Genomic DNA, 27,552 nt, shown 5'->3' with positions numbered 1-27,552 from the left:
AACCTTATGACAGATCCTTTATTAAAAACGAGTACTACTCACAATGTGTATAAAATTCATGCGCATGTCTCCAACAAACTATCCTAGGCAAGAAAGATATGAAATCCATTGTAACCACACATTCATCTTTTGACGTTCATTCTTCTACAAATGCATTTCTCAGGCAATTTTGGTTGTGTAGCAAGCTTCAATATCTCACTCAGACATCAGGTTCCTTCCCACATACTGTAGTATATTGGCAGACAAAATGCAGCAAGGTACATAGCAAAATTGCACATTCCCATTCCATATTTTTATCTGAAGATTTTTGTGTGCTCAGGGCCACAAAGGGCTGATGAACGTGAGAACTCAACAAGGATCACATGTTCTCTGCTCTCCAAGAGCGAAAAATAAAACATATTTATAAAAGACCTGTCATGAGAGAGATATGGGCCTTACTACTGCCAGCCCTTTCCTAAAATGCTCATTACCTGGCTGTTATCCTGACCTGTTGACTTCAATTAATCATTCACTGACCTACAACAATTATGCAGAGCAGAACTGTCAGAAGTCCTTATCTACAATCATGTTCCGAATCAATAAAAAAGTATTGAAGCCACAGGGTCAGGATCACTGCCAGGCAACCAACAAATTCAGAAGGAGAGGTCAGCATTGGCAGCCCCATATTTCTCACATAAAGGTTTACCATAACCTATTAACACTTATAATTGGATATTTTTCAAATCACGGTTCTTATTCACATCATCACCCAGACTGCAGGGGGCGACCTGTTGGTGAGACTGATTTTGGAAAATGTGCTCGTCTCTAGCATCCATATTGGTCCACTTCATCGGAAGAAAGCCAGGCGCTCTCTCAGCCATTCCTCTGTAAGGTCGCTGGTGTTTCTAATCTCAAATACCTGCAATCAGCATAGAAAGAACATTCTATTTGTTAAAGTATATCCAGACTCAAGAAAAATACACTGATGTGGTGGCTGCATTAATTTTCTTTTTTTTCCTTTTTTTCATTTATTTTACCCTGGTAAACCTGCCATTAACTCAATTCCTATCCTAGGGTGACAACTGTACTGAGCAGTGTTGCCTCCCTGGTACGTTAGGGAGTGCGTTAGAACTAAACTACTTCACCTCCGGAAGATTGACCCCCCTTCATGACTAGGCCATTTTTTTGCCAAATGGCACTGTGTTACTATTTACTGACAATTGCACGGTTGTGTGCGCTGTACACAAATAAAATGTAAGTCCTTTTATCCCACAAATAGAGTTTTTTTTGGTGGTATTTGATCATCTCTGCGTTTTTTATTTTTTGCACTACAAATAAAAGAAAGACTGACAATTTAAGAAAAAAAAAAACAATATTTTTTACTTATTGCTATAAAACATAGCAAATAAAAAAATTGAAAAAAAATCAAATTTCTTCATCAATTTAGGCCAATATAATCTGCTACATATTTTTGGTTAAAAAAATCACAATAAGCGTATATTGATTGGCTTACGCAAAAGTTATAGCGTCTACAAACTATGGGATATTTTTATTTATTTATTTTTATTTTTTACTAGTAATGGCGTTGATCAGCAACTTATAGCGGGACTGTGATTTTGCGGAGGACAAAGCAGACACTAACTGACACTTTTGACACTTTTTGGGAGCCAGTGACATTAATACGGTGACCATTGCAAAACATATGCACTGTCACTGTACTAATGACACTGGCAGGGAAGGGGTTAACAGCAGAGGCAATCAAAGGGTTAAATGTGTTCCTAGCTAGTGCTTACTCACTGTGTGGGAGGTGCTTCTACTAAGGAAAGGCATAGATCCGTTTTCCTGCTTAGCAGGAACACAGCATCAATGTCTTCCCTACTGACAGAACGGTGGTCTGCCTTGTTTACAAAGGGAGATCGCAGTTCTGCCTGTGTACTAAACAATCAGCGGGTGCCAGTGGACATCGTGTCTACAGTACCCGCCGCTGGGCTCCCACTGTATGTGGTGGCGCGCAAGCCTACCCCAGACCTGGTACGTGATCTGGCACAGAGCGGCTGCCCTGCCGCAGTATATGTGCGGTGGACGGTCCTGAAGCGGATAACACCTCCCTCTCTTCTTCATAACATGGGGAGATGCTTTGTAGTCCACAGAGATATCAGGGAACAGTGCTAGCTAATAACTTCCTGTACCCTCTGCCTCTGGACTGTTATCAGCTCACAAGATTTCTGGCTGGATGAACAGCTTTTTTTTTTTTTTTTTGGTGAACAGATATAATAAAGGCCTTGCAATGCATTTTATTTTATCTGTTCCTTCAAAACCCTAAAATTATATCTGCTACCTATAGTGAATTGAGGAGTTACAGTAGATGTCATTTTAGGACCCCTTAACCCGGGGAAAGCTTAGGGAAAATGGGTGTGGTTTGCTGAATTATGGTCAGATAGGGCAGGATTTGATATGTCGCAGGTTGGTGATAAAATGAATCTAATGCCAAACAAGTGTCACCAGCAGACTTACTAAGAGCATGCAATGTTTCAGAGCCATCAATAGACCTCTTCATCTGCCAATATTAATGACAAATAAAAGTTCATGATGAGTATTTTTTTGGTGTGCTGGTGACACTTGAAATGCATTGGATATATCGACAATGGTGTCATCCACTGATGAATCACTACAGAAATAGGTCTAGAATGGAAAAATGAAACCCAGCTTTGATTCATTCACTTGTGTATATACTTTTCAGCTTGAGCTACTAAACTCCATAAACATGTTTTTTTTTTTTTAAAAAAAAAGCTGAGGACGATTGCCTGAAAATTGTGTAAAAAATCCAAGAATGCCACATGCTGTCTTCATTTGAAAACAAAATACAATGCAATAATTTCATACTCACCTATAATTATTAACACGTGTTGTGTCTTTTTTCACTTTTTACACTTTTTTGGTGAATGGGTAGGGGTACTATGTACCCTATACTCATTCACCCAGGGGAGGGGCGGGATTTGGGTGCCCCCTTGTTAAAGGGGGCTTCCAGATTCTGATAAGCATCCCCCCCCGCAGACCCCCACAACCACCACCCAGGGTTATGGAGAAGAGGTCCTTGTCCCCATCAACATGGGGATATGGTGCTTTAGGGTGGGGGGCATCCCAGAGCACCCCCCATGTTGAGGGCATGTGCCCTGGTATGGTTCAGGACGGGGGGTCCCCACCTTTCATGGCCTGCTGGGCTCAAAGCTCGGATAAGGGTCTGATTTTTTTTTTATTTCAAGTCTGCTATGGTGCAAAACCTAGGATGAAAAAACCCATACGTGAAAAAAAAACGTGCCTGTGAAACACACACTAAAAAGTGCACTTAAGGGTGTGCTTTAGTCCACCCCCTGAAGGAGCAGGACCTCTAACCTGACCCCCGGGGTGCAAGGCTCCTGCCGGGGACATAGGTTTACATGGTTTGCCTAGCCAGAGGGCCTGGCAGACCCCATAATTCTAAGACAGCCAAAGCCATCCTCGAATACTAGGTCGGGGGAACTCTCCTGAAAAGAGACCCCCCCCCCCCAGACGCAGGGGAGGAAGGAACCTGATGGCCACACATCCTCCCCCTAGACATCAGGGTAAGCCTGAGGACTCAGACTCTTCATCAAAAAACACACACAAAAATGAAGGGTGACAAATAGTGGGAGAAAAATAAACATGAAATAAAAAAGTGGCCATGCCAAATAGTGCACTGGCCAGGCCCTGAGGCCTGGTAGACAAAAACTGCCCCAGACTTTAGCCAAAAGGCCCAGCCCATGAGGTGCAGTGCAGAAAGAAAGCATAATTTGGTGTTGTGACCATGTGTTCTGTTCACACCATGGGATCCCACATCCAAGTGTTACTAAGAGCACCCCTAGGGCGATTACTCCCAGGGGGCACAGGCACCACGGACCTTCTCAGCCCATTGCCAGACAAGGTAGAACGTTAAGATTAGGAGGTAATGAGCTCTTCCAGCTTTCCCGGGGGAATTACTCCTGTGCCCCAACCACTCCAGCAGGTTTGCATAGCCACCACCCCAGCCTTGGTCAGGTCAGGATAATAGCACACCGCCCCAACTGGATTTTTTTTTTTTACATTTCATCTGTCAGCGGGGAAGCCCGCTGACAGCTGATGAGTCATCGGTTGTTAAGGATGCGGCGACCAGCTTTCCGGCTTCTCCTTAACAACCAGCTATTCTTCATACAAAATTCAAACTGGTCGATCATTTTTCAACTGATCCGAATGTGAATAGTTCCAAAAATTTGGAATTCGTTAGAAAACGAACAAACAAAACAAATTTCAAAGAATTTCAATGAAATTCCTTACTATTTCATTATAACCAAAAATTTGCCTGAATTTACATTTGGACCGAAATGAATTTGACATGTCTAAAGGGATCTGCTACTGATGGTTTGGTGCCAGATACCAAAGCATGCCTTCACAGGTCTAGTGGAGTTCATGCCCCCATGGGTGGTCATATTGTTATTGCTGATCGGCGTATACTGTACGTTCTCTTTAATTTGTTTACCTTAGTAAGCTCGGCGATTTGTACCAGTCTGTTCTTACTTCCTGCGTACATCATCTGCTGCTCAGGTTTACAACCTGTTCCAAAGGAAAATATAATGTTGAATATATGGGAATGAGGGCAGGTGCTTATTCAATAACAGTGCCAGGGATAAAGCTGAAGTTCAGACTGGTAACATATAGCAACCACTACTATGCCAAAGGGTCCCCATACATCTTATAATCTGACGCTACAATTTTTGACGCAATCAACTTTAGATAAGCCAATTAATTTTTGACACAGCATGTGTAAAGCCATGAGCTGCTGCATTTCTGTTTTTAGGTGGGCAATCATGGGCCAGTAAAATCACGGCTCTGCCGCCGGTTTTTACTGCCCACTGGCTGCCCATGTGGCCAAGGGCTAACCCTAACCCTTATGCTGCTGCCAACCTGCCACCAGGATATAGGGGTCCTAAGTTAAATTCTTCTCATCACCACAAATACCTTCTCCTGTCCTGTGCTGCTGCCTGTTTGTATAAATATTTTTTGTAACGCGATCAAATGTGCATATTTTTTTTATCTATCATTAAAGTAGAACTATGGGCAATTTTATTTTCATTTTGGATAGAGTAAGGGATGGTTACAACCCCTGCAAATTATGGGAATCCCTTGGGGACCCCCAGGTCACCAGAACTAGTGTCCCCATTGGAAGATTTCTCCTCTAATAATTTTCTGGGGATAACCCAAAATTTGGGAATTTCTTTTTCTTTCGCTTTTGATGAAAACGGTAAACAGGACAAATAGAGAGGGTGAATCTCCCTAACGGGGACACAGACAGCAATATAAACTCGACAGGTGTTCTAATCCCTCACTACGCTATCCAAAATAAAAATAAAAGCATTTTTCCTTTAGTTATACTTTAAAGTGATTGTAAAGATTCGTTTTTTGTTTTTTTTTTAAACAACAAACATGTTATATTTACCTCCTCTGTGCAAGGGTTTTGCACAGAGTGGCCCCGATCCTCTTCTTCTGGGGTCCCCCAGTGGCACTCCTGGTTTCTTCTCTTCTCGAGTGCCCCCACAGAGAGCCTCTTTCCATAGGGGCACTCATGCGGGCGTGCTCCTGAGTCCTTCTGAAGCGTCCATTGACACAGACAGCAGGACTCGGCTTCACCTCCCGCCTCCTGTGTCACTAGATTTGATTGACAGCAACGGGAGCTAATGGCTCCCGCTGCTATCAATCTATCCAATGAGGACCCAAGATATCGGCTAGAGCTGCTGTGCTCGTTCCCGTCGCTGGAAAGATAGGGTTCAGGTAAGTAAAAGGGGGGCTCTGGGGGGCTGCTGCACTACAGAAGATTTTTCATGCATAGAATGCATTAAGGTGAAAAACCTTGAGGGTTTACAACCCCTTTGAAGGAACTATGTGCTTTATCTGAGACCAGTAACTACATCTTTCTATTTATATCTGTAGTGTAATGTGAACTGAGTACGTCTAGTTCTGGTCTTAAAGAGGGCATAGTATACAGGTAATCTGGATGTCCCACCACTGCCCAGATGTGGACACTTACCGACTGGGCTGGAGAAGATCATACACAGTGGGTATGAGACGCGCCCATCATCATGCTTGTACTTGTAACTGTATACCAGAAATGTGTCCTGTGGTTAAGGAAGTCAACAAACACAATATACTCCAGTTCAGGGTCCCTAACCCTGTGTCAGGTTCTCTTCCCTCTAGAGCAGCTCAGCCAGGCAAAACCCTTCTGGCCCAAGAAACAGTCTAGAGAAGTGGTCTCCAACCTCCTCAGCGACCAAAACCTCTCCTCTGTGTGTGTGTGGGGGGGGGTTTATGGGGTTGGGGTTGTGTGTGTGTGCTGCCTGCCACCGCGGGGGTGGGGAGTTGCCTGGTGTAGCCTGTCACCTCGGGGTAGGGGGTGGTTGGTGTAGTGTAGCCTATGACCTCGGGGGTGGGGAGTGCTTGGTGTAGCCTGTCACCTCGGGGGCGGGGAGTGCTTGGTGTAGCCTGTCACCTCGGGGTGAGGGGTGCTTGGTGCAGCCTGTCACCTCCTGGTTGTGTGCAACTTGTCACAACTTGTGTGTGCTCTGTTCTCTGCCACCTGGGAGGGGGTGTTACTGCAACCTGTCACCTCTGCAGGGTGGGGGCATGTGCGGCCTGTCACCTCCGGTAAAAGCGGCTTCTTCTCTCCCTTCCTCCCTTCCTCTCTGTAGGGAAGGTGACCACAGACAGGGAAGGGTGTAGTGGTGCTGGGAGAAAGGGAGTGGGCGCCCTCTGGTGGTGGGAGGGTGGCAGTCCAGGTTATGCTGGCTCGCTCGCTTGCTGCCCACCCACAGCCACATGGCCCAGCCCCCAACAAGCCATGGACTGGCACTGGTCTGCAGCCCGGGGTTGGGGACCCCTGGTCTAGGGGTTGCCTTTTTAGAAATTGTATTACAGATCAACTTGGGTGAGGATCAGGGAGCTCCAGAACACTAAACAAGAATGCAAGGACACTATCCCCTCTGCAACAGCTTCTTAACAAAATTCTCCAAGTATTAGGACATGTAGTGGACAGCACTGATACACCATTAACAATGTCCCCAAGCTAGGCAAGTCTAATTAGTGTGGCAGGGGGTTAGCAGTAGTAACAGTCACAAGGATCAATAAAGTAAAAAGTGTACTAAAGCGCTGATATGAACTAGTAATTAAATAAATAAGTGACAAATACTAGAAGATGACCAAATAATATAGCTGCAATTATTGTGTATGTGAACTGATATCACACAAAAAGTGTTGTATATATTCAGAATGTATAATGCGCTAATATTAACCTCCCAATATAACACGGTGTGATCACTTAATGGTTAATCAGTGAATCATGTGCAAAATAATCAAATGGAGCCTATTATAAATAACATAACATCCTTCACCATAACAAAATCCTATAACTAAATATCAATGAGATAATAAATCATTGAACACAATAAAAAAGAGAAAAAGAAAGATGAGAAATATTAATGTGATGAACCACAGTGCACAGATATCTCAATAGGACAGCATACTGCTGTGAAGAAATATAACGTCTTTGGTGATTTGATGAATATAGACAGGTTTCAATGAGTTATCCCCAGTGATAGATGGCTTGCTCATATATTCAGCTGCTCATTAGCATGGGCTGGCTTCTGGCTTTCAAAGAACTTCCGCAGTATGAAACAACAAAAAAGAGAGACCATTGCACAGGCAGTGTGATATGTAATCCCTATAAATTAAGGGTAAAAATTCACTCACACTTTTCAGCAGAATAAATCGTATATGGTAAGGTCAGTTGGGAGGAGCCAATGACGAGCAGTGCTGTGTGTACACTGTTGGCGTGTGAGGAGATCCCAGCTGTTAGCTGTATGCAACTGACCTTACCATATGCGATTTAGTCTGTCTGTCTTTAGTCTGTACTCACAGTGTCCCCAGAGCTTGGATGTCTCCTTCAGACTCCCGCAGGTGGACTACTCAGCAAGAACCTTGATGAGCAGGCTGTATCCTCATCAGGATGGCCAGGAAGGGCTGGTAACCCTCCTGTCTGTGAACCTCTCCTCTAGGGAAAAGAATCCTGCTCTCTGGTACTCCAAACTATTTATGCATCCTCCAACCACCATCTAGGCAGACTTTCCAAGGGATTGCCTGGAGCTATGTAAATATGCAGGCTGCTCATCTGAGTCTCCCGCCCATTATGTTCTGGAAGGTTCCAGAAAACAGAGAAAAGTAGTCAAACTTGCAGTCTGCAGAGCCCAGAGCAGCCTTAAAGTGTTACTACACCCACAACAGTAAAATCAGTCTGTATATGCAGTAAAGCATGCTTGTTATACTCACTGTGGAACCTAAGGGATTAATCCTGTGCATTGTGAAAAAAAGGCTGTTTGATCCTGCCTACTCTGATCCTCCCCTTCTTCCACAATCTCCTGATAGTACAGAGCCTTGGAGGCACTCTGCACATGCTCAGTTTAGTGTGCATTGCTAGAGATTCTTTTTTTTTGGTAGGGCACATGTGATCGGCATGGGGCCAATCAGCACTGTCCAGACAGAGGGTCAGGAGTCATGCAGCCTCATAGGACATTCTGAGGAGACTCAAAACTCCTTCTACAAGCTTTAACCAGTGCTCGGCCGGACACTGATAGAAGTCACAAGACTGCTGTATACTGCTGATGAGAAAAGGTATTTAGCAGTTTACTGTATATTTACTCAATTTATTGCATTTCAATGTTCTGTGTACTGTGGGAGACCACATATAGTGAATGCAGGGTCCTGGGTTTGGTAACACTTTAAGTAATCACATACTGCTCTCCTGATTACAGGAGAACCACATCACTAAATTTACTTAGTCCCTAGCAGCCTTTCTAGGAGGTTGCTACACTTTTTTTATTCCTGATAATGCAGGAGAGTATATGCTCCTGGGGGAAGCAAGAAATAAAACATTTTGCTTATAGTGCCTCGCTATGCTTGTGCAGATAATTCCCATAGGCATCTATGGATCAGTCTCCTGAGGCTGGAGACACTCGGGCAGACTGCCCTATGTGGATCGACCACAGGCGTGGCCCCTGTAGAGGAAATGTTATTGTAGGCCAGCCTTTCCTAACCAGCACTCCATGGAACCCTAGAACTCCCCCTGAAGTTGCTAGGGGTTCTTTGATCAGTGAGCAATGACAAATTAATTTGCCACCTGCAATGACCACCAATGTAAAAGGGCACTTCTACATTGTCCACTAATGTGAGGGAACACTACAATTTTAACTGCCTGTGTTTTTTTCTTTTATTCCTTTTTTATATCAAGATATTTTTTTTTTACCCTGGGTGTCAATTATGATAGGTAGGTCATGTTATTACATTTTTTTAACCTTGTACAAATGATGGATCATGCATTGCTAATGTACTGTAAATGGTGGGTATAATTATTATTTAGCAGGAGTTCTCCAGAATCTGAAAATTATATCAAGGGTTCCTCAGGGGTAAAATGTTAGGAAAGGTTGCTATAAGCAGTCAACATTACAGTGTGGCAGCTTTGGAATAGAGGTAGGTATTTTTAGGTCAGAAGGGTGCGCTAAAAAAAAATAAATGTGCTTTGTCTGAAAATGTATCCTGTATCCCTTTAGGGCAAAAATACCCTGTGGTTCTGGAACTGGTGGAACATGTGAGTTCATCCCATGTGACAGTGCTATGGTTACCACTTGGCCAGCATTTTAATGGCCTGGCGGTAAAACTGGGGCTTCTTGCCCATGTTGTTAATATGAAAGAGTTCATAAGGCTGGCATTTTTCCCTGAAAAGAATGCATCCTTAGACAAAGCTTAGGTTTAAGCCAATCACTAAGGCCCCTTTCACACTGAGGCGGTTTGCAGGCATTATTGAGCTAAAAATACCGCCTGCAAACCGCCCCTAAACAGCCTCCGCTGTTTGTTCAGTGTGAAAGCCCGCTCCAAGCATCTTTGGAGCGGTGAAGGACCACCACTCCTAAACCGCTCCTTCCCATTGAAATCAATGGGACAGCGCTGTACGAGCGGGTTTAATCCTTTTTCGGCCACCAGCGGGGGTTAAAACCGCACCGCTAGAGGCCGAATACAGCCGCAAAAACGACGGTAAAACAGCGCTAAAAATAGCCCTGTTTTACCGCCGACGCCCCCACCGCCCCAGTGTGAAAGGGGCCTTAGTCCAAATGCTGACACATTATGGAGGGGGTGATGTCACAGCGTCGGACACGATCCAGCACTGGAGATTTGGCTTCAGCAGAGGCAGGAGTGGCTGAGGAATGTGGACAAGGTGAGTATTAGAGGATCAGGGGTCCCCTTTAGACAGACACTGTCACTTTGCCCTGAACGGAAATGCTGACAATACCTGTTTAACAAAAGATCTGTGGGAATACAATTTTGTCGCTTGGTTGCTGAGCAACTGCCTTTTTCATCTTTTTGACCTAGCTACTGAATTTTCATCTTCAGCAGCTCATCAGGTTATGTAATGCATCTGCTAGTGATCACAGCACACTATTGATTTGTGGCTGAGTAAAGAAGCATTGAGGCCAGCTACAACATTAATTGTATACCATCTATAAAATCGCCATTATTATTATTATTATTATTCATATACAGGATTTATATAGCACCAACAGTCAGCGCTTTACAAAATAGAGGGAGACAGCATGGTTATAATACAATTCAGTAGTGGAGAGATCAGAGAGCCCCACTCGTTAGAGCTTACAACCTAAATGGAGGGGTCAAGTGGTAGAAACGGTATTAACAGTGAGCTTATAGAGAAAGTAAATGTTCAGTCTACTATTTAAAGGCAGGAAAGGCCTCTCTGGAGTTTTCAGGTATCACCATAAGGTGGATAGAGTAGAAGTTACCTGCTGAGCATGGGAATTTTTTGATATGGAATTTTTATTGTTTTCAATAAATTTGTATGAGGTAGCTCTAGTTGGAGTTGTGTTTTCCACAGCTTCTTTTTTTTCTGTTTTGTGTTATCAGTACATGTGTGGTGACACCCTCCTAAATGATAGGGATGGGCACCTCTAATAATTTGTGGATTCCCCCAATCATTCTGAATAGTTTTTTTGCGTTAGAGTAGTAGTTAGCCAGACATATTGGAGTAACGAGTTTCAGAGGATGGGAGAAGCTCTGGAAAAGTCCTAGAGCATGAGAAGAGGTAACAAAGGAGCTGAAGAGTGGGAGGTCTGATGAGAAGTGAAGACAATAATTAAATAAATTTGTAGCTGCTACAAAGTTGCTAGTGTGACATAGATCTAAAGATGTATAGTACAGTTTTTAGGGCAGAGATGATGTCATACAGGGTACTTGGTTTCTCAATACTCCGAGGGAGTGCACTGCCACTCTGCAACCAGAATTGAACTGGTAGATAGACCTTTGGACCACTTTACCAAGTCACGTGAAGAAATTGCTACCTTTCTGAGAGCCCTGCCTCGGAGGATTGCACAAAGAGATTTGCTCATCCATACTTATAAGAAGCCACTTGCAGCTTCATGCATAACTACTACATGGTACATGTCTGGTAAGGATATCTGGGTTGACGTTCTGGTAGCTCATTCTGTAGGTCATCAGGGGAAATGTCCTGAAATAGAAATACAAATTTCAGAATTAAGAAATTATCAGTGATTGACCGCTGCACATAAGTTATTCTACTAGACCAATAATACTGAAGTATAGATTTGCTAAAGAAGGAGAATTTTTGCTCAGACCTGTAGACGTGTGTTTACTTTGAATACCCCCAGGAATTCAAATGAATAGGATTTTCCCTTGCACATGTTTGAATGATTGAATTGTATGGTGCTTCACTGGGCTATGTGAACATTTGCCATCAAACCTTGTAATCAAAGCCTATCATGCATGTCACAGTTGACCAGCTAAAGAGAAAATATGTAATTCAGAATCCTGCCCTTCTCAAATGTAGAACTCATTGGTCCACCGAGGTGGGAGGTATAGATGGAGACCAGTGGGATATGGCCTTAAAATCGATTCCGGTGGTGTCAGTCTTGGCATCTCATAAGCTATCAAAATTATTCATACTACATAGGTCCTACCGTACTCCCATTCAATTATATGACTGGGGGAGAAGAGACTCTCCCCTATGCCCTAAGTGCACCATTTATAGGGGAGAGTTCATACATATGATATGGCGCTGCCCAAAGCTTACCAGATATTGGACGGAGGTCACACAGACTATATCCGCTGTGGCACAAACGCCCATACCATTTACTGGTGTGTCACCTGGGGTCGATCGATGCTGAAATGTATCCAAAAGGTATTTATATAATAGTAACTAGATTACTATACTTGGCTAGGAAACTCATAGCACGCTACTGGCTGGCATCTAATGTGCCTACAAAGGCCCAGTGCATTGCCTCCCTCCTCCTCCTCTCCTCTCCTCTTGCCTCTCTCCTCCTCAGGGAACAGCTGGCGTACCGACATCGCAATGCGACCAAAAAATGTAACCTCATATGGAAGAATTGGTTGGATAAGCCTAACCTTGCTCCCCCTCAGTTAGTAATGGATAGATTGCTATGATTCTAGACCCCTCTATTGGTGATAGGATTTCCTCCTGAGCTTGGGGCTCCTCCTATAATACATGGGCTGTGTAGATGAAAACTAATGCCGTACATATGACTAAGAACAAGCCCGGAGGAAGGTGTCATTTCCTTTCCTCTCCTTTCTTTCTGTTATTTCTACTATTATTATTCCCCCCCCCCCTTTTTTTTTTTGTCTGGTTTAAGTTTTACTAGAAACAAGTTTATATGAGCCTGATACCAGGTAACTGCTTACCATGTACATGGATGTTTAATTTGTATACAATCCAGCTGAAGATGTATATGTATACCTTCTTACTGTATCTCAGTTACCCATTATTCTCGTCAATAAAAATAGTTTTGATTTAAAAAAAAAGAGAAAATATATATATAGTGTATGTATTGGCTCAGCTAGAAGTGAATACAAACCCCAAAGAGGCAAAAAAAAAAAAGTAACCAGTCAAAGAGGTAGGTAAAACCATAAATCCTCCATGCATGTATTAAACCACTTGGTCAGGAGCATGGGTTTGCTGGTTTACTTACATCTTTGACTGGTTAAGGGTAGCCTGAAGACTTCTTCATAAGGTAAATAAAAAATCAAGACGTATGACAGGAGGGACTTCAGTGTGAGCAGGGGGAGCACTGGGGTTGGGAGCTGAGCTCAGTGTTGGGTTTTCATTTTTCATCCCGACATGTAATGCACCAAGTATTGGATGAAAATCTCCCCAATTTGGCAGCAAACAAGAATAAAAAGCTGACAGAGGTAACCTTTTCCTACCCTGTCAGGATAAAAGAAAAAGTGCTGCCTGGAGTACTGCTTTACTACAATAATAAAACTATAGAGAGAAAACCTGTTCCCTCTTCCCCAGCAAAACATATAGGAGTTGTGCCTAAAAAGTTTGGGGAATGGTATCAGAAAACAAACAAAACAGAAGATACAAACAAATTACCTTTATAGGCAGTGGCGGCCTGTCCATAGGGAGCGCATGGGCGCCGCCCCCCTCTCCGCCCAAAAAAAAAAGATGTCCCTTTAAAAAAAAAAAAACTTCCTTTAAGTGCACTGTGTTCGGGGCGGGCGCCGGACACGGTGCACTATGGAAGCATCATGCCAATGCAATCCCGTGATTGCAGGCAAGACGCTTCATTTGCGGGGTTTTTTGATGCCCTGTGGCGCTATGCAGTGCGCCTCTACACGCTGATTGGGCCATTCTCCTTTGTGTCTTCATGTCTGGGCGGTGCTGTCTCCCGGCGGTGTGTCACTTCCTGTTTCGGGCTGCTCTATGTGAATGGAGGAGACAAGGTACTGTGTCACTGACAGCCTGTCTGTCCACGTGTTATATTCTTCTCAGTCTGTGATCGGAGGGTGGAGGGAGCCGTGCTTCACCTCTGCCCTGACAGGCATCAATCTCTGCTCCAGCCCTTCACCTGACAAATGTGCTGGAGCCTTCATTACACAACTGCTGTATGTGTAAATCACGGGGGCTCCCAGCACTGCGTCTTGGAGTCATGCTGTGCATAATGTCATATCATCTCTCTCTCTCTCTCTCTCTCTCTCTCTCTCTCTCTCTCTCTCTCTCTCTCTCTCTCTCCATCTGTATATCTCTATCTAACTGCATGCCTATCTATCTATCTATCTATCTATCTATCTATCTATCTATCTATCTATCTATCTATCTATTTGTATATCTATATAACTGCATATATCTGTCTGTCTATCTATCTACATGTCTGTCTATCTATCTATCTATCTATCTATCTATCTATCTATCTATCTATCTATCTATCTATCTATCTATCTATCTATCTACATGTCTGTCTATCTATCTATTTACATGTCTGTCTATCTATCTATCTATCTATCTATCTATCTATCTATCTATCTATCTATCTATCTATCTATCTATCTATCTATCTATCTATCTATCTATCTATCTATCTATCTATCTATCTATCTATCTATCTATCTATCTATCTGTCTGTCTGTCTATCTATCTATCTATCTATCTATCTATCTATCTATCTATCTATCTATCTATCTATCTATCTATCTATCTATCTACATGTCTGTCTATCTATCTATCTGTATAACTGCATGTATATCTCTCTCTCTATCTATCTGTATAACTGCATATATCTGTCTGTCTATCTATCTATCTGTATATATCTATCTATCTACATGTCTCTCTCTCTATCTATCTGTATAACTGCATATATCTGTCTATCTATCTATCTGTATATCTATATAACTGCATATATCTATCTATCTACATGTCTCTCTCTCTATCTGTATAACTGCATATATCTATCGTCATGCTGTGCATTCTATCCTCTCTCTCTCTCTCTCTCTCTCTCCCTCTCTCTCTCTCTATCTCTCTATCTATCTATCTATCTATCTATCTATCTATCTATCTATCTATCTATCTATCTATCTATCTATCTATCTATCTATCTATCTATCTGCAGGTATCTCTCTCTCTCTATCTATCTGTATAACTATCTATCTATATCTATCTATCCATCTCTGTATCTATCTATCTATCTATCTATCTATCTATCTATCTATCTATCTATCTATCTATCTATCTACATGTCTCTCTATCTATCTATCTGTATAACTGCATATATCTGTCTATCTATCTATCTATCTATCTATCTATCTATCTATCTATCTATCTATCTATCTATCTATCTATCTATCTATCTATCTCTCTGTGTGTCTATAGGCCCATCACGGGCGAGTGACGTCAAGGGGTGGGGGGGGGGTTGGTTGGGATTTTGTTTGCGCCCCCCTAAAAAAATGGAGCACCAGCCGCCACTGTTTATAGGCCTTCAAACTAATCAGAATCCTTCACAACACACTTTTTGCAACGTTCATTAAGCTTCTAGAAACTGTCAGCAAATTAGGAATCGATCGCAGAATCACTGTCACACATTCTTGGACTGCTGATCAACATTGTCTTGACCTTGGACTTTTGCAGGCGACTCTTTTGGGTCGCGGGGAAGACGGTGAAAGCCATTCCATTGATTGCCACTTGGATTCCGGGTGGAACTGGTAGCACCTGTGACAATGGTTCCACTTACCAAGATCTTTGCGGATGATTGTGCGCACTGTGTCCTTGCTAATGCCCAGTTCCTCCACCATCAATCATAGAATCAGTCGCCGATCTTGTGCCAGCATTTGTGTCTGGGGTGCTGCTTGTCAACTGCCGACCAGAATGTGGGTCATCCTCAGTCATTTTCTTCCCATCTCGAAAGCGTTTGAACCAGTTGTAAACACACATTTTCTGCTCACTGCTTCTGTCCTGTACACTTGCACCAACATTTCATGCATATCTGTCACCGTTTCCCCTAATTTGTAGCAGAACTTGATGTTCACTCGTGGCTCCATTGCACTGTGACCCTACCACTCACACTGACTACGTTTGACTGCCCGCAGCAGGTTTACCCTGAGACCCCATTCACACAGGGGCAACACGACTTGCAGGTCGCCTCAGCGAGGCGACCTGCAAACGACTGCCCGGGCGACTTGCAAAACAACTTCTGTATAGAAGTCTATGCAAGTCGCCCCAAGTCGCCCCCGAAGTCGTACAGGAACCTTTTTCTAAGTCGGAGCGACTTGCGTCGCTCCCCTTAGAACGGTTCCATAGCACAGAACGGGAGGCGACTTGTCAGGCGACTAGGTCGCCTGACAAGTCGTCCCTGTGTGAATGGGCTCTGACAGTCACGTGTACTCCACGCTAGGTGGCACTTCTCAATGTTTCTCTGGATAGCCATGTGCATGCGTGCGCACCTGGCCCATGCTGCCGTTAAAATATCAGACCATTTACCAAACTTTTTAGACACACCTCGTATTTCTTTAAATTCCCTGCCACTCTGTTCGGCTGCAGGAAGTGAGGAAAGAAAGTCCTGTGCAAGGACGCAGTCTCTCTAGTCAGAGCTAATTATACAGAAAACAAAAAGAGTTCTAAAGTGCTAAAACTGGCAGTCATTAGAAACATTTGTCATGTCATAACAATTATGCAAGGAATAGCTGGACACTAAACTTCTGGAAGAAAAGTAGACAACAAAAGTCAACAAAAATGCAGCGCTCAATGGGACCAGTAGTAAAGAACTATTGCTGATGGTATAATCAATAAAGTTCATTTATTGGATGCATGCTGAGATTTGCAATTAAAAACAACTATCAATGAAAAATGAGATGATAAAATTATTAGACTTCATAAGCACAACTCATATCATGGTTGAAGTGATCCGAAAATTAGTTTATACGATACCACCATGACTTCCAGATGACAAGGGGTTAATGTCAGCAAGTGTAAGCTCCGATCCTGATTGGCAGACCCAATGGCTCAATGTGCAGGGAGGAAAATAGAGGTGGAGAGACACCGCTCTCTAAGGTGCACTTAGTGGCTGTATTCCGGATATCAGACTCGCTGTGATCCAGGAGGTGTATTGTAGATCGCGTCTGAATGACCTCGGTCAAGCTGGCTGATCAGGCTGGCTGGAACCTGGCATGCTGGTGGGCGCTCTGGATGGCGCGCACTGAATCCAGAAGCCGGGAGGCAGGGCCAGAAACGGGGAGTACCAGGAAGCTAGGTGGATCGCAAGCTCAAAGTTGCCGTGGCAACCGTGACTTACATGTTTCACGCTCCTGCGCTTTATCAAAGGACTTGATGTCGCATTATTGGAGCTGGCGGAGCCCTCAATAAAGGGACGCCTCCATCAGAGCCTATGAGACTAGAGCTATTCTCTGGCCACTGAAAAAACTATTTTCTGTCATTATCAACCTTTCAGCAGAGATCTTCGGTGTGAGCAATCGTGGACAACTCTTCTTTGTTTCTTTAGCGGGAGTGTAAGAATATGCCCGGAGGAGGGTTTTTTTTTTCCACCCCTTTCTTCTCTCTTTTTCATTTTTTTGGTTTTGCTGTTTATTCTCTAAGGTTTAAATAAAATGTTCTGCTTTAATCTAACCAATTGCTAATGCTGACCAGATACTCCACGGTAGAGGGTGCCCCCTCTTATGTATCATTTGCCAGTACATACCACAGTATAGACAGATGCTACTCACTTCACTGGTCTTCTGTCCCCAGCACCTGCTTCTGAGCCGCACTGCGCTTTGTGAATGGTCTTGTAGCCTTCTGGGACCTGTAACGTGTCCCAGAAGGTTGCGGCCCGCGGGCATAGGGAATGGAGGAGAACTTCTGGTTGATCTGCGCCCAAAAAAAAAAAGCTGTCCAAATTACGCAGTGGGGCAGGAGGCAAAAAATTGGAACTTCCCCTTTTGGGTGAAGTTCTGCTTTAAAGAAAACCTGTTTCTTTTTTGCCACTAGAAATTACACTATACTTTTCTTTTAAAATAAAAAAATGGAAGGCAGTTATAGAAGCATGGGCCCATCTCAGACATCAAGGACTTGGGTACCTGGGGATAACTTTACTTCCTCTGTCCATAACACTTTTGTGAAATATTGGATGAAAGAAGAACATTGTAGGAATCCGCGGAATTCTTTTGTTTTGTTCCTTGTGCAAAAAAGTATCTACTGCAGACAATTAGCCTGCCATAAATAATCATCAAAAAAAGGTGAGAGAAAGACTTAGCACTCTGTGATTCTTCCTGATGTTTTTCTGATGTTCATTTGTGGTAGGAATTGAATTAGCATCAAATGTGTTTTTGCATTTAAAACAATTCTCTAAGCCGGAGGGCTTCAAACTTTATAGAAAAAAATGGCCAGTTTACTTTCCTTCAGACTTTGGGGGGCTGGACTGTGGCCAGTAGGATTAAACAATGTCCCAGGCCTCAGTGTCAGTGGGATTTTAAAAAAATTGCATAGCACCTGTAGTCAGTAGGAGAAAGAATAGTGCTCCATCATTGGTATTAGTGGAATTAATATTGCCACATCGCTGATGTCAGTGGAAGGAATATGGCCCATGGTTGGTGTCAGTATGAGGAATAGTGGCCTCGTTGTTGGTGTCAGTAGGAGGAATAGTGCCCCATGGCTGGTGTCAGTGGAAGGAATGGTGCCTCATCACTGGGGTCAGTGGGAGGAATCGTGCCCTATCATTCTTCTCAATGGAAGGAATAGTGCTCCGTGGTTGGTGTCATTGGGAAGAAGAGTACGTAATTTTTGGTATCAGTGAGGGAAATAGCCCCCCCCCCCCCGGTTGGTGTCAGAGGGAGGAATAGTGCTTCATCACTGGTGTCAGTGGGAGGAATAGTGCCCCATCATTGGTGTCAGTGGGAGGAATAGTGCCCTAAGGGCCAGAAAATAGTACCCCATGGTGGGTGTCGGTATGAGGAATAGTGGCCTCATTGTTGGTGTTAGTGGGAGGAATAGTGCCCCATGGTTGGTGTCATTGGGAAGAATAGTGTGTCATCGTTGGTGTCAGTAGGAGAAACAGTGCCCCATGGTTGGTGTCAGAGGGAGGAATAGTGCTTCATCACTGGTGTCAGTGGGAGGAATAGTGCATTGTATTAGTGGGAGGAATAGTGCCCTAAGGGCCAAATAATAGTGCTCCATGGTTGGTGTCAGTAAATAGTGCCTCATCATTGGTGTCAGTGGGGGGAATAGTCCCCATCACTCTTCTTAATGGGAGGAATAGTGCCCCATGGTTGGTGTCAGTAGGAGAAATAGTGCCCCATGGTTGGTGTCAGAGGGAGGAATAGTGACTCATGGTTGGTGTCAGTATGAGGAATAGTGCCCTATTGGCCAGATAAAAGGCAAGCATGTGGCTACATCTGGCCCGCAGGCTGCAGTTTGGAGACCATTGCTCTGTATTATCCCATTCCACTTTCCATCCCATTCCCATTTATTGACAAATCCCAGATGAGTAGAGAATAAACAGAAGATGAATATGGTATATGTGACATGGACAACCCACCTCAAACTCTTCCTGTAGGACCACCAGCTGTCTGTCCTTGTCAATCTTCACTAGGAAACAAATAAGAAAGGTGAGTGTAAGGGGAGAACAGACTTCGTGGCCCCGTATAAAACATCCACACTTGTCCACTTGGATTTGGTGGCACAGCAGGTCCCAGTGTCCTGTATCTATATGTGTGGTAACTCACTCAAGATGGCGGCATTATTGGTCTCCTTCCTGAAGCGGAATTTCCTCAGCCTGTCTTTCAGCTCAGGGTCCACATCACACACTACCAACGAGTCAGACTGGAAAGAGGAAAGCAGATATAATGGTTATTTTAGTTCCAGCTAGGATAAAACAAACAAATCAGTGATTTCCAGTCTAAGGGCTCGTTCATACTAGCATTTGACAGGCAGTGAGGAGGCGTTGTATCGTCTCCTGTTTTAACCCCCTGAGCCCCGCACTAGCTTGCCGCAACTGCACACAGTTTCAGGACGCTTGCAGAGTGGCCCTATTCACTTGAATGGGTCATGTTCAGCAGGGGCTGCGCCTGCAGAAAGCAAAAGGGGGTATAATTTCTGCCATGGCTGCAAAGCAAACCATCATGCCCGTGGCATATGTAAACCCCTGATCTTGCCTCCGCAGCTAAAGGGGGTAGTGGTTGGGGGACAGTAAATGCATGGATGTGCTGTATTGCAAAGGTGAAACTGCCTAAAGAATATTCAGCGCTCAAAACACTTGTTTGGCCCCTGTTGTACTCAGTGGTTTCATCAGTTGGCCCTCACATCACTACAGTGCTCTGTAATGATGTAGGTGCCAGCAGGAGGCTAAAAATTAGAATTCTGACAGGGTTGCACCTTTAAAAAATTATTTCAGCTATCTACATGTGGAATCAATATGACGACCAAGGAAACAACCCTTATGCATTTTTACTTTAGTTTATGTTGAAAACGACTTTTAAAGAGGAACTTAACTCTGGAAACTCTTCCCACAAAGACAGGCAGAGAGCAAGGCACTAGTCTCCAGCATTGCCTGTGGCCTCATTGCAGCTGATCCTTATCCCATTACCATACCTCCCAACATTTTCAATGGGAACAAGGGACACCTATAAGCAAAAGTATGTAGGCATAGGACACACCGCTTGTCATGCTCCTTTAAAGGAGAATTGTACAAAAAAATTATTCGTTCTTTTACCACTACTTTTTCTTTTTCACTACATGCAGCAATTTAGAATTCGGATGAAAGCTTTAGCACTGGGAAACTATTTTTTGAAAGATAAAAAGTCCATTTTATATATAATTATATAGATCAGACCAAAATGAGGGACTAATGAGGAGTAAAGAGGGACAGAGGGACTTTGTTCCAAATCAGGGACAGTCCCTCAAAATCAGGGACAGTTGGGAGCTATGCATTACTGACTTACCATGTTTCATTCTACACTTTCCCTGAGTGGAGGTGGCCATCTTGGTAGATGAACAGAACTTTGCATTTACATGTCAAACCTGTCCCCTGATGACTGGTAATCTGATGAGTGGTGGAGTAATAAAGCGAAGTTCTGCCTTCCCCTCAAAAAAATTAAAAGTCAGCAGCTACACATACTGTAGCTGCTGACTTTTAATATTAGGACACATGCCTGTCCTGGAGTCCAGCGATGTCGGCACCGCGGCTGATGTTTCCAGTGGCTGTCGGGTGCTGCCATTGCGATTATTTTTTTTTGCATTTAAGTCTGCAAAGCATTGCAACTGTGATCAGTGAACTGCAGCTGAAATGCCCAGGCTCCTGCAGACTGTTCATCCAGCTGCAGGTTAAGATCTTTGGTAATGATGCTGGAAGAAGTATCTGTAGACTGAAAGTGAGTTGACATCACGGATCTGTGCTTCTTTGAGAACTATGGGGTTGATTTACTAAAGAAACTGCGCAGTTGCTCCAGAGCTTAGTAGATGATGGAGAGCTCTGCTGACTTCCATCATCCAATCATGTGCAGGCAAAAATGCTGTTTTTTTTTTTTTTATTTCTTGCACGTGATTGGGTATTCCTTGTAAAGTGAAGCTTTACCTCATTTACAAAGCTCTGGAGCAACTGCACTTGCAAAAGTGCACAGTCTATTTGCCCTTAGTAAATCAACCCCTATGAGTTCCTCCGCTGCAGTGAAAGATTTGAATTGTAGTCTCTTTATTTATAGATAGCCGTAAATGAATGCTGAAACTGTAAAAACGGAGTCACACACAGCTAGTGACACTAGTGACACACTGACACCAAGTTCAGAAAATGACAGGGGACTGCAGGGAGAAGAACCCTGAAATTCAGTAAGGGGGGCATGTCCCCATGCTTTATTCTGCTGATAAATCACTTTGAAAAACACCCCCTAACATTTCCGAAAGTGGCCATCTTGAGTAAGGGCATATGAGTCATGTAGCATTTACTTCCTGGAATCCATCTGCCCTTAGCTCAGGCATGCATGCAGGAGGGTGTCCTTAGCTGAGAAAACCCCTCTGCCTAGGGTTGCCACCTTTTTCTTCAGGCCAAACCCGGACACCTTTGGCTGCCCCAGGGAGAGTAGCAATGCAGTGCGCAAGTGAACAGTGGGTGTGGCCAAATTGCTCTTGCTGACATCATCGCCCTGCCCACAGCTCCTGAACAACAACAGATTTGTGTGTGACTATCTTGGTTACTTGGGGAGCCACAGCCCGGTCTAAATAATGTGCCCGGGTTTCAGTCCGCCTGAAACCCGGACACATGATTCAAAACCCGGATTGTCCAGGTGAATCCCTAACAGGTGGCAACCCTACCTCCTCCCCTCCTGAAGGCTCCTGGGATGTATCACATGATTTGCCTAGGCATGGAAACCAGGAAGAAACTGAAGAAATGTAATTAAAAAAGTTTAAAATGAGTAAATATGATATACTTTACTATCTATTTACTAATGCTAGCAGCATAAGGATTAAAAAATGGTTAATGTTGATTGAAAGAGTAAAATTCCCTTTAAATTTCAGCTGTTACATAGGACTGTAATAATCTATTGGATCCTCTAGATGGTGCTAGCATTGCACTGACATGAAAGCTCAAACACCTGTCTTCACCTTTTACTCATTTTAGAGCATGTAAGATCCCTTTTAGCTGACAACGCTCAAGCCACTCATGTCACATTTTACCGCTTTTGTCTTGTAATGATGCTTAAAATATATTGGGCATACAATGCCACTGTCATCATCTTTTATAACCTTATCATGTTGATTTTTCATCAAGCTTAGAGTTTTGCATTTATCAGTGGAAGGTGATGGCAATGATCATCTAATGACTATAAGTATTGTTCTCTGCTTTGTGTAGTAATAGGATGGGTATACAGACTTTGAACATCCCTCTATCCTCTCTGTTACAAAATACACTGGGATTTCATAACCATTGCTGTCATAGATTACCTAAGCCAGCTCTGCAGAAGTCAAGACCACAGTTCCATTACACATAGTTACAGCAATATAATTCAAGTTTCTGTTAGTTCTTCAAAAGGTGTTTAAAATGAGCTGTCAATTTTCCTGCAGTCTTGTTTAATCTGGGTCTTTTATTTTGCCACATTTTAAATACTTGACTTCAGTAGGGCCAGCATGCATCAGTGGCCACTATCAAACAGTGGCAGCTGGTGCTAAACTTTTGTTGTGGGGGGGGGCGCCCCCCCCCCCCCAGGTCCGCACCCCTCCATGGTCACGGTGCCGTGGCTTCCTCAACTTCTCCTCCCGGCCAACCCGATCCACCTCCTGTCCTGATTGGTCAGGAGGAGAAGCCGGAAGACAATAGCGAACATTGTCGGTCGGTGGCTTTGGCTGTGCCCCAAGTCCAACCTTTTTCAAGCCAATTAGAGCATCAGGCTCTAATCATGTGGCTTGAAAAAAAAAAACTCATAGAAACCTATGAGTCCGGCACCCTGCATGCATCCCCACATGCAAACTAGGCTGCCCCCTTATGGACCGTCCGCTCCTGCTATCAAATGTTTTTAAGTAGTGGCCCAAAAGTCATTTTTATGATAGATAGTTTGAGACTTTTAAAACAATTCTTCAGATATACACTATATCATCCAAAATCAGTGCCTGACCTCACAAATGGGCTTCTGGAAGAATGGTCAAACATTCCCATAGACACCCTCCTAAACCTTGTGGACAGCCTTCCCAGAAGAGTTGAAGCTGTTATAGCAGCAAAGGGTGGGCCAACTCAATATTGAACCCTATGGGCTAAGACCGGGATGCCATTAAATTTCATGTGCGTGTAAAGGCAGGTGTCCCAATATTTTTGGTAATATAGTCTATATTTAAGCTGAGTCCAATGAGATTTCAAAATTGCAATCAGATGCCTGTAAACAAAATCCTTATCCTTGTGTCAAAGCAGGGCTCTCCAAACTTTCTAAACAAATGGCCAAATTACTGTCCTTCGGGCTTTAGGGGGGCTAGACCAGTGGGAGTAGAAAATGCCTCAGTGTCAGTGGGAGGAAGAAAATGACATAGTGCCTCAGTAGGAGAAGAAATAGTCTCTCATCATAAGTGTCAGCGGAAGGAATAGTGAACTATTGTTGGTACAAGAGGGAGGAATAGTACCCCATCGTTGGTGTCAGGTGAAGGAATAGTGACCAATTTTGGTGTCATTGTGAGGAATAGTGTCCCACAGCTGGTGTCAGTGGGAGGAATGATACCCTGTTGCTTGCTTCAGTGGAAAGAATAGTATCTCATCGTTGGTGTCAGTGTAAGGAATAATGCACCATCCCTGGCATCAGTGGGAGGAATAATGTCCCATTGTTGGTGTCAGTGGAGGGAATAGTGCCTCATTGTTGGTGTCAGTGGGAGGAATAGTGCCCCAAGGACCAGATAAACACAAGCAAAGGGCCACATTTGGCCTGTGGGCACCTGTGTGGAGACCACTGTGTTAAAGCATTGCATACTGAACCTATTGTATATTACTGAGAATTACGATTACAGTAGTATTCTTAGTACAGGGTTCTCCAGCATCTGGTGGTAGAGAAGATCCTTGCACATCTATAGAGGACTCAAATCAACTGACTGCAGATTATTAGGTGAGTTGAAACTACTGTATATGGACAAATAAAATACAAGTAAGTGTGCCCCTTTAAAGCGGTTGTATAGTCAATTTAAAGCGGTTGTATAGTCAATTTTTTAACTTTTACCTACAGGTAAGCCTATAATAAGGCTTACCTGTAGGTAAAAAAAATATCTCCTAAACCTGTACGGTTTAGGAGATATTCCCCTTGCTATGAGCCGCTGACTGCAATGGCGCATGCGCACAGGGGATTCTCGGCTGAAGGCCCAGCAGATGCCGGACCTTACCGGGAAAGAAATGTCCCGCGCGCATGCCAGCCACTTACAGCGCTGGAGCCGCAATACCTGGAAGACACGCCGAGGCAACATGTCAGCTACCTCAGCGTGGACCAGGTAAGATACCGACGCCTCGTTCTAAGGTAAGTATTTCATAATGAGCTAGTATGCGGTGCTTACTAGCTCATTATGCCTTTTGCCTTACAGGGGCTTAAAAAAAAAAAAAAAAAAGTGTCAGCGGGTATACAACCGCTTTAAGTGATATTAAAGTCTTAATAAAATAAAAAAGATGTTATACTTACCTGCTTTGTGCAATACTATTGCACAGAACAGGCAAGTATAACGTTTTTTTTATAAGTGGTCCCCTAACCTCTTCTTTTGTGGTCCCCCGTCTGCACTGTCCACTGCTTCTTCTTCTGGGTGCCCTGTGCTATGGGGGCACTTGTGTGGGCACACATGAGCTGGACTGCGTGCGTACATAGACACACAAAACGCAGCTCAGCCACGGTCCCCACTCCTTCCTCACTGGATTTGACTGACAGCAGCAGGAGCCTATGCTCCCCCTGCTCTCAGTGAAGCCTGTGAATTCGTAAAGAGAGGAGAGCAGGGCTCCTGGCGGGGACAGCGCTGGAACTTCCGCTTATCCATCTCCCCCCCCCCCTCCAGTGCCATATTTCAGGGGGGAGGGGGGAACGGGTACCTGTTTTTGACAAGTATCGTTCCCCACTTCCGGAGACAGCGCCGTGGCGGCGTCTCTCGGAAGTTCGGTCCCCACTCCTTCTTCCTCCACTGCCGGGCCAATTAGAAAGCGCAGCACGCTTCGCACATACACAGTAGGGAGCCAGCAGTGAAGCCTTACAGCTTCACTGCTGGGCTACCTTACCAGGAATGGCGGCGGCTGCACCCGACAGCCAATCCAAAAATCTACTAGGGTGCCGACATCGCGGGCTCCCTGGACAGGTAAGTGTTCATATAATAAAAGTCAGCAGCTGCAGTATTTGTAGCTGCTGACTTTTAATTTTTCGTGGGGGGGCTGGACCTCCTTTTTAAGTAAAACTGTCACCCCTGCTGCTTGTAAAAGCAGTCCAGCAACTAGTTAGCTGCTAGGATTGCTTTTACAAGAAAGCCGATTGCCAGCTCTCAAAAAAACGCTACCGGAGTGATGCCTGCAGCTGCGGACATCATCCCAGTATAACCACCCAAAGTCACGCGACCCACTGGTACATCGCTGGTCTGGAAGTGGTCTGGAAGTGGATATGAGCTTTTTTTTCTGCTGAAGGAACTGGCCTTTTTTTAAAGTGGTTGTAAACCCGGTTACACCGCTTTTACCTACAGGTAAGCCTATACTAATGCTTACCTGTAGGTACCGTGAATATCTCCTAAACTTGCACAGTTTAGGAGATATTCACTGCATCCACATGTGCCGACATCATTGGCTTGTGCCGTTTCTTCAGTAGCCATGCCATGAACGAGCTTGCGCGGGAGGTGACGTAATCGCGGCTCTGGCCAATCACAGCTCCAGGGCCCGTGAATCCAGAAATAACTCTGGGAGAATGTCGCCGGTCACAGCGGTTTGCGTGGACCGCTGCAACAGCTTCAATCTAAGGTAAGTATTTCATAATGAGCTAGTATGCGGTGCATACTAGTTCATTATGCTTTTGTCTTGCAGGGTTTTTTTCTGAGTTTACAACTACTTTAAGCCCAGTGTGCATGGACCTTTACAGACAAACAGCACCGGAGCCGTCCTTTGATTTGTGCAAAGTACAAATCTGACAGCCGCTGCTGGTCGCACATAGTGGGGTTGTATTACTAAAAGCAAACAGACTGTGCACTCTACTGCCCTGTACACACGATCGGACATTGATCGGACATTCCGACAACAAAATCCATCGGATTTTTTCTGACGGATTTCGGGCCAAACTTGTCTTGCATACACACGGTCGCACAAAGTTGTTGGAAAATCCGATCGTTCTGAATGCGGTGACGTAAAACACGTACGTCGGGACTATAAACGGGGCAGGAGCCAATAGCTTTCGTCTCTTAATTTATTCTGAGCATGCGTGGTACTTTGTGCGTCGGATTTGTGTACACACAATCGGAATTTAAACGATCGGATTTTGTTGTCGGAAAATTTTATATCCTGCTCTCAAAATTTGTGTGTCGGAAATTCCGATGGAAAAATTCCGATGGAGCCCACACACGATCGGAATTTCCGACAACACAATCCGATCGCACTTTTTCCATCGACAGGGCATACAAGTGCAGTTGCTCCAGAGCTTAGTAAATGAGGGAAACTCTGCCAATTTCCATTATCCAATCATGAGCAAGCAAAAATGCATTTTTTTTTTTATTTTTATTGTTCTTGCGTGTGATTGGGTATTCATTGCGCAATTAAGCTTCACCTCATTTACTAAACTCTGGAGCAACTACAATTACAAAGTGGACAATCTATATGTCTTTAGTAAATCAATCCCACTGTGTGCTTGCAGCATTTTAGAACTGCCGGCAGGAATCTACCTGTGCAGCCACGTGAATGCGGAAATGCAGTAATCTCTAGTAACCGATCACTAATCCAACTGCAGAAAACTGATACCTGTGTTTTGTGACTAAGGCACGTTGCTCATTGTCAGTTTTAATTCCATTTAATAACTCTGCAAAGCTCCACATTTTTTCAAAAACTAAACCAGCAAGACAAGATAAAAGCATCTTACCATCCTGCAGGGCGTTTCCTCTGTGACTGGGTTCCTGTCTGCTGGTTTTGTACCTCTTGCCTGGATGACAGCAGGATGTAAGAGGCAGGAGGAGGAGGAGAGGGGTTCACAGCAAAGTACTGTCTCTGCAGC

The 27,552-nt window shown here is 44.0% G+C and overlaps 1 protein-coding gene across 1 annotated transcript; it reads right to left on the bottom strand.

Moving 5' to 3' along the window:
- Positions 1-27,552, bottom strand: GMFG (glia maturation factor gamma). Its single transcript, XM_073598786.1, has 7 exons — positions 27,421-27,552; positions 19,603-19,699; positions 19,416-19,465; positions 11,538-11,587; positions 6,056-6,138; positions 4,511-4,584; positions 1-898 (listed from the first exon to the last, which is right to left on the bottom strand). The coding sequence occupies exons 1-7, from the start codon at positions 27,421-27,423 to the stop codon at positions 827-829; spliced, it is 429 nt and encodes a 142-aa protein (XP_073454887.1). The 5' UTR covers positions 27,424-27,552; the 3' UTR covers positions 1-826.

Source organism: Aquarana catesbeiana, linkage group LG09 (assembly GCF_042186555.1).
Source record: "Aquarana catesbeiana isolate 2022-GZ linkage group LG09, ASM4218655v1, whole genome shotgun sequence".
NCBI classification, from domain to species: Eukaryota; Metazoa; Chordata; class Amphibia; order Anura; family Ranidae; genus Aquarana; species Aquarana catesbeiana.
The sequence above is the reverse complement of the archived record's forward strand: the minus strand, read 5'-3'. Positions and strand labels throughout refer to the sequence as shown.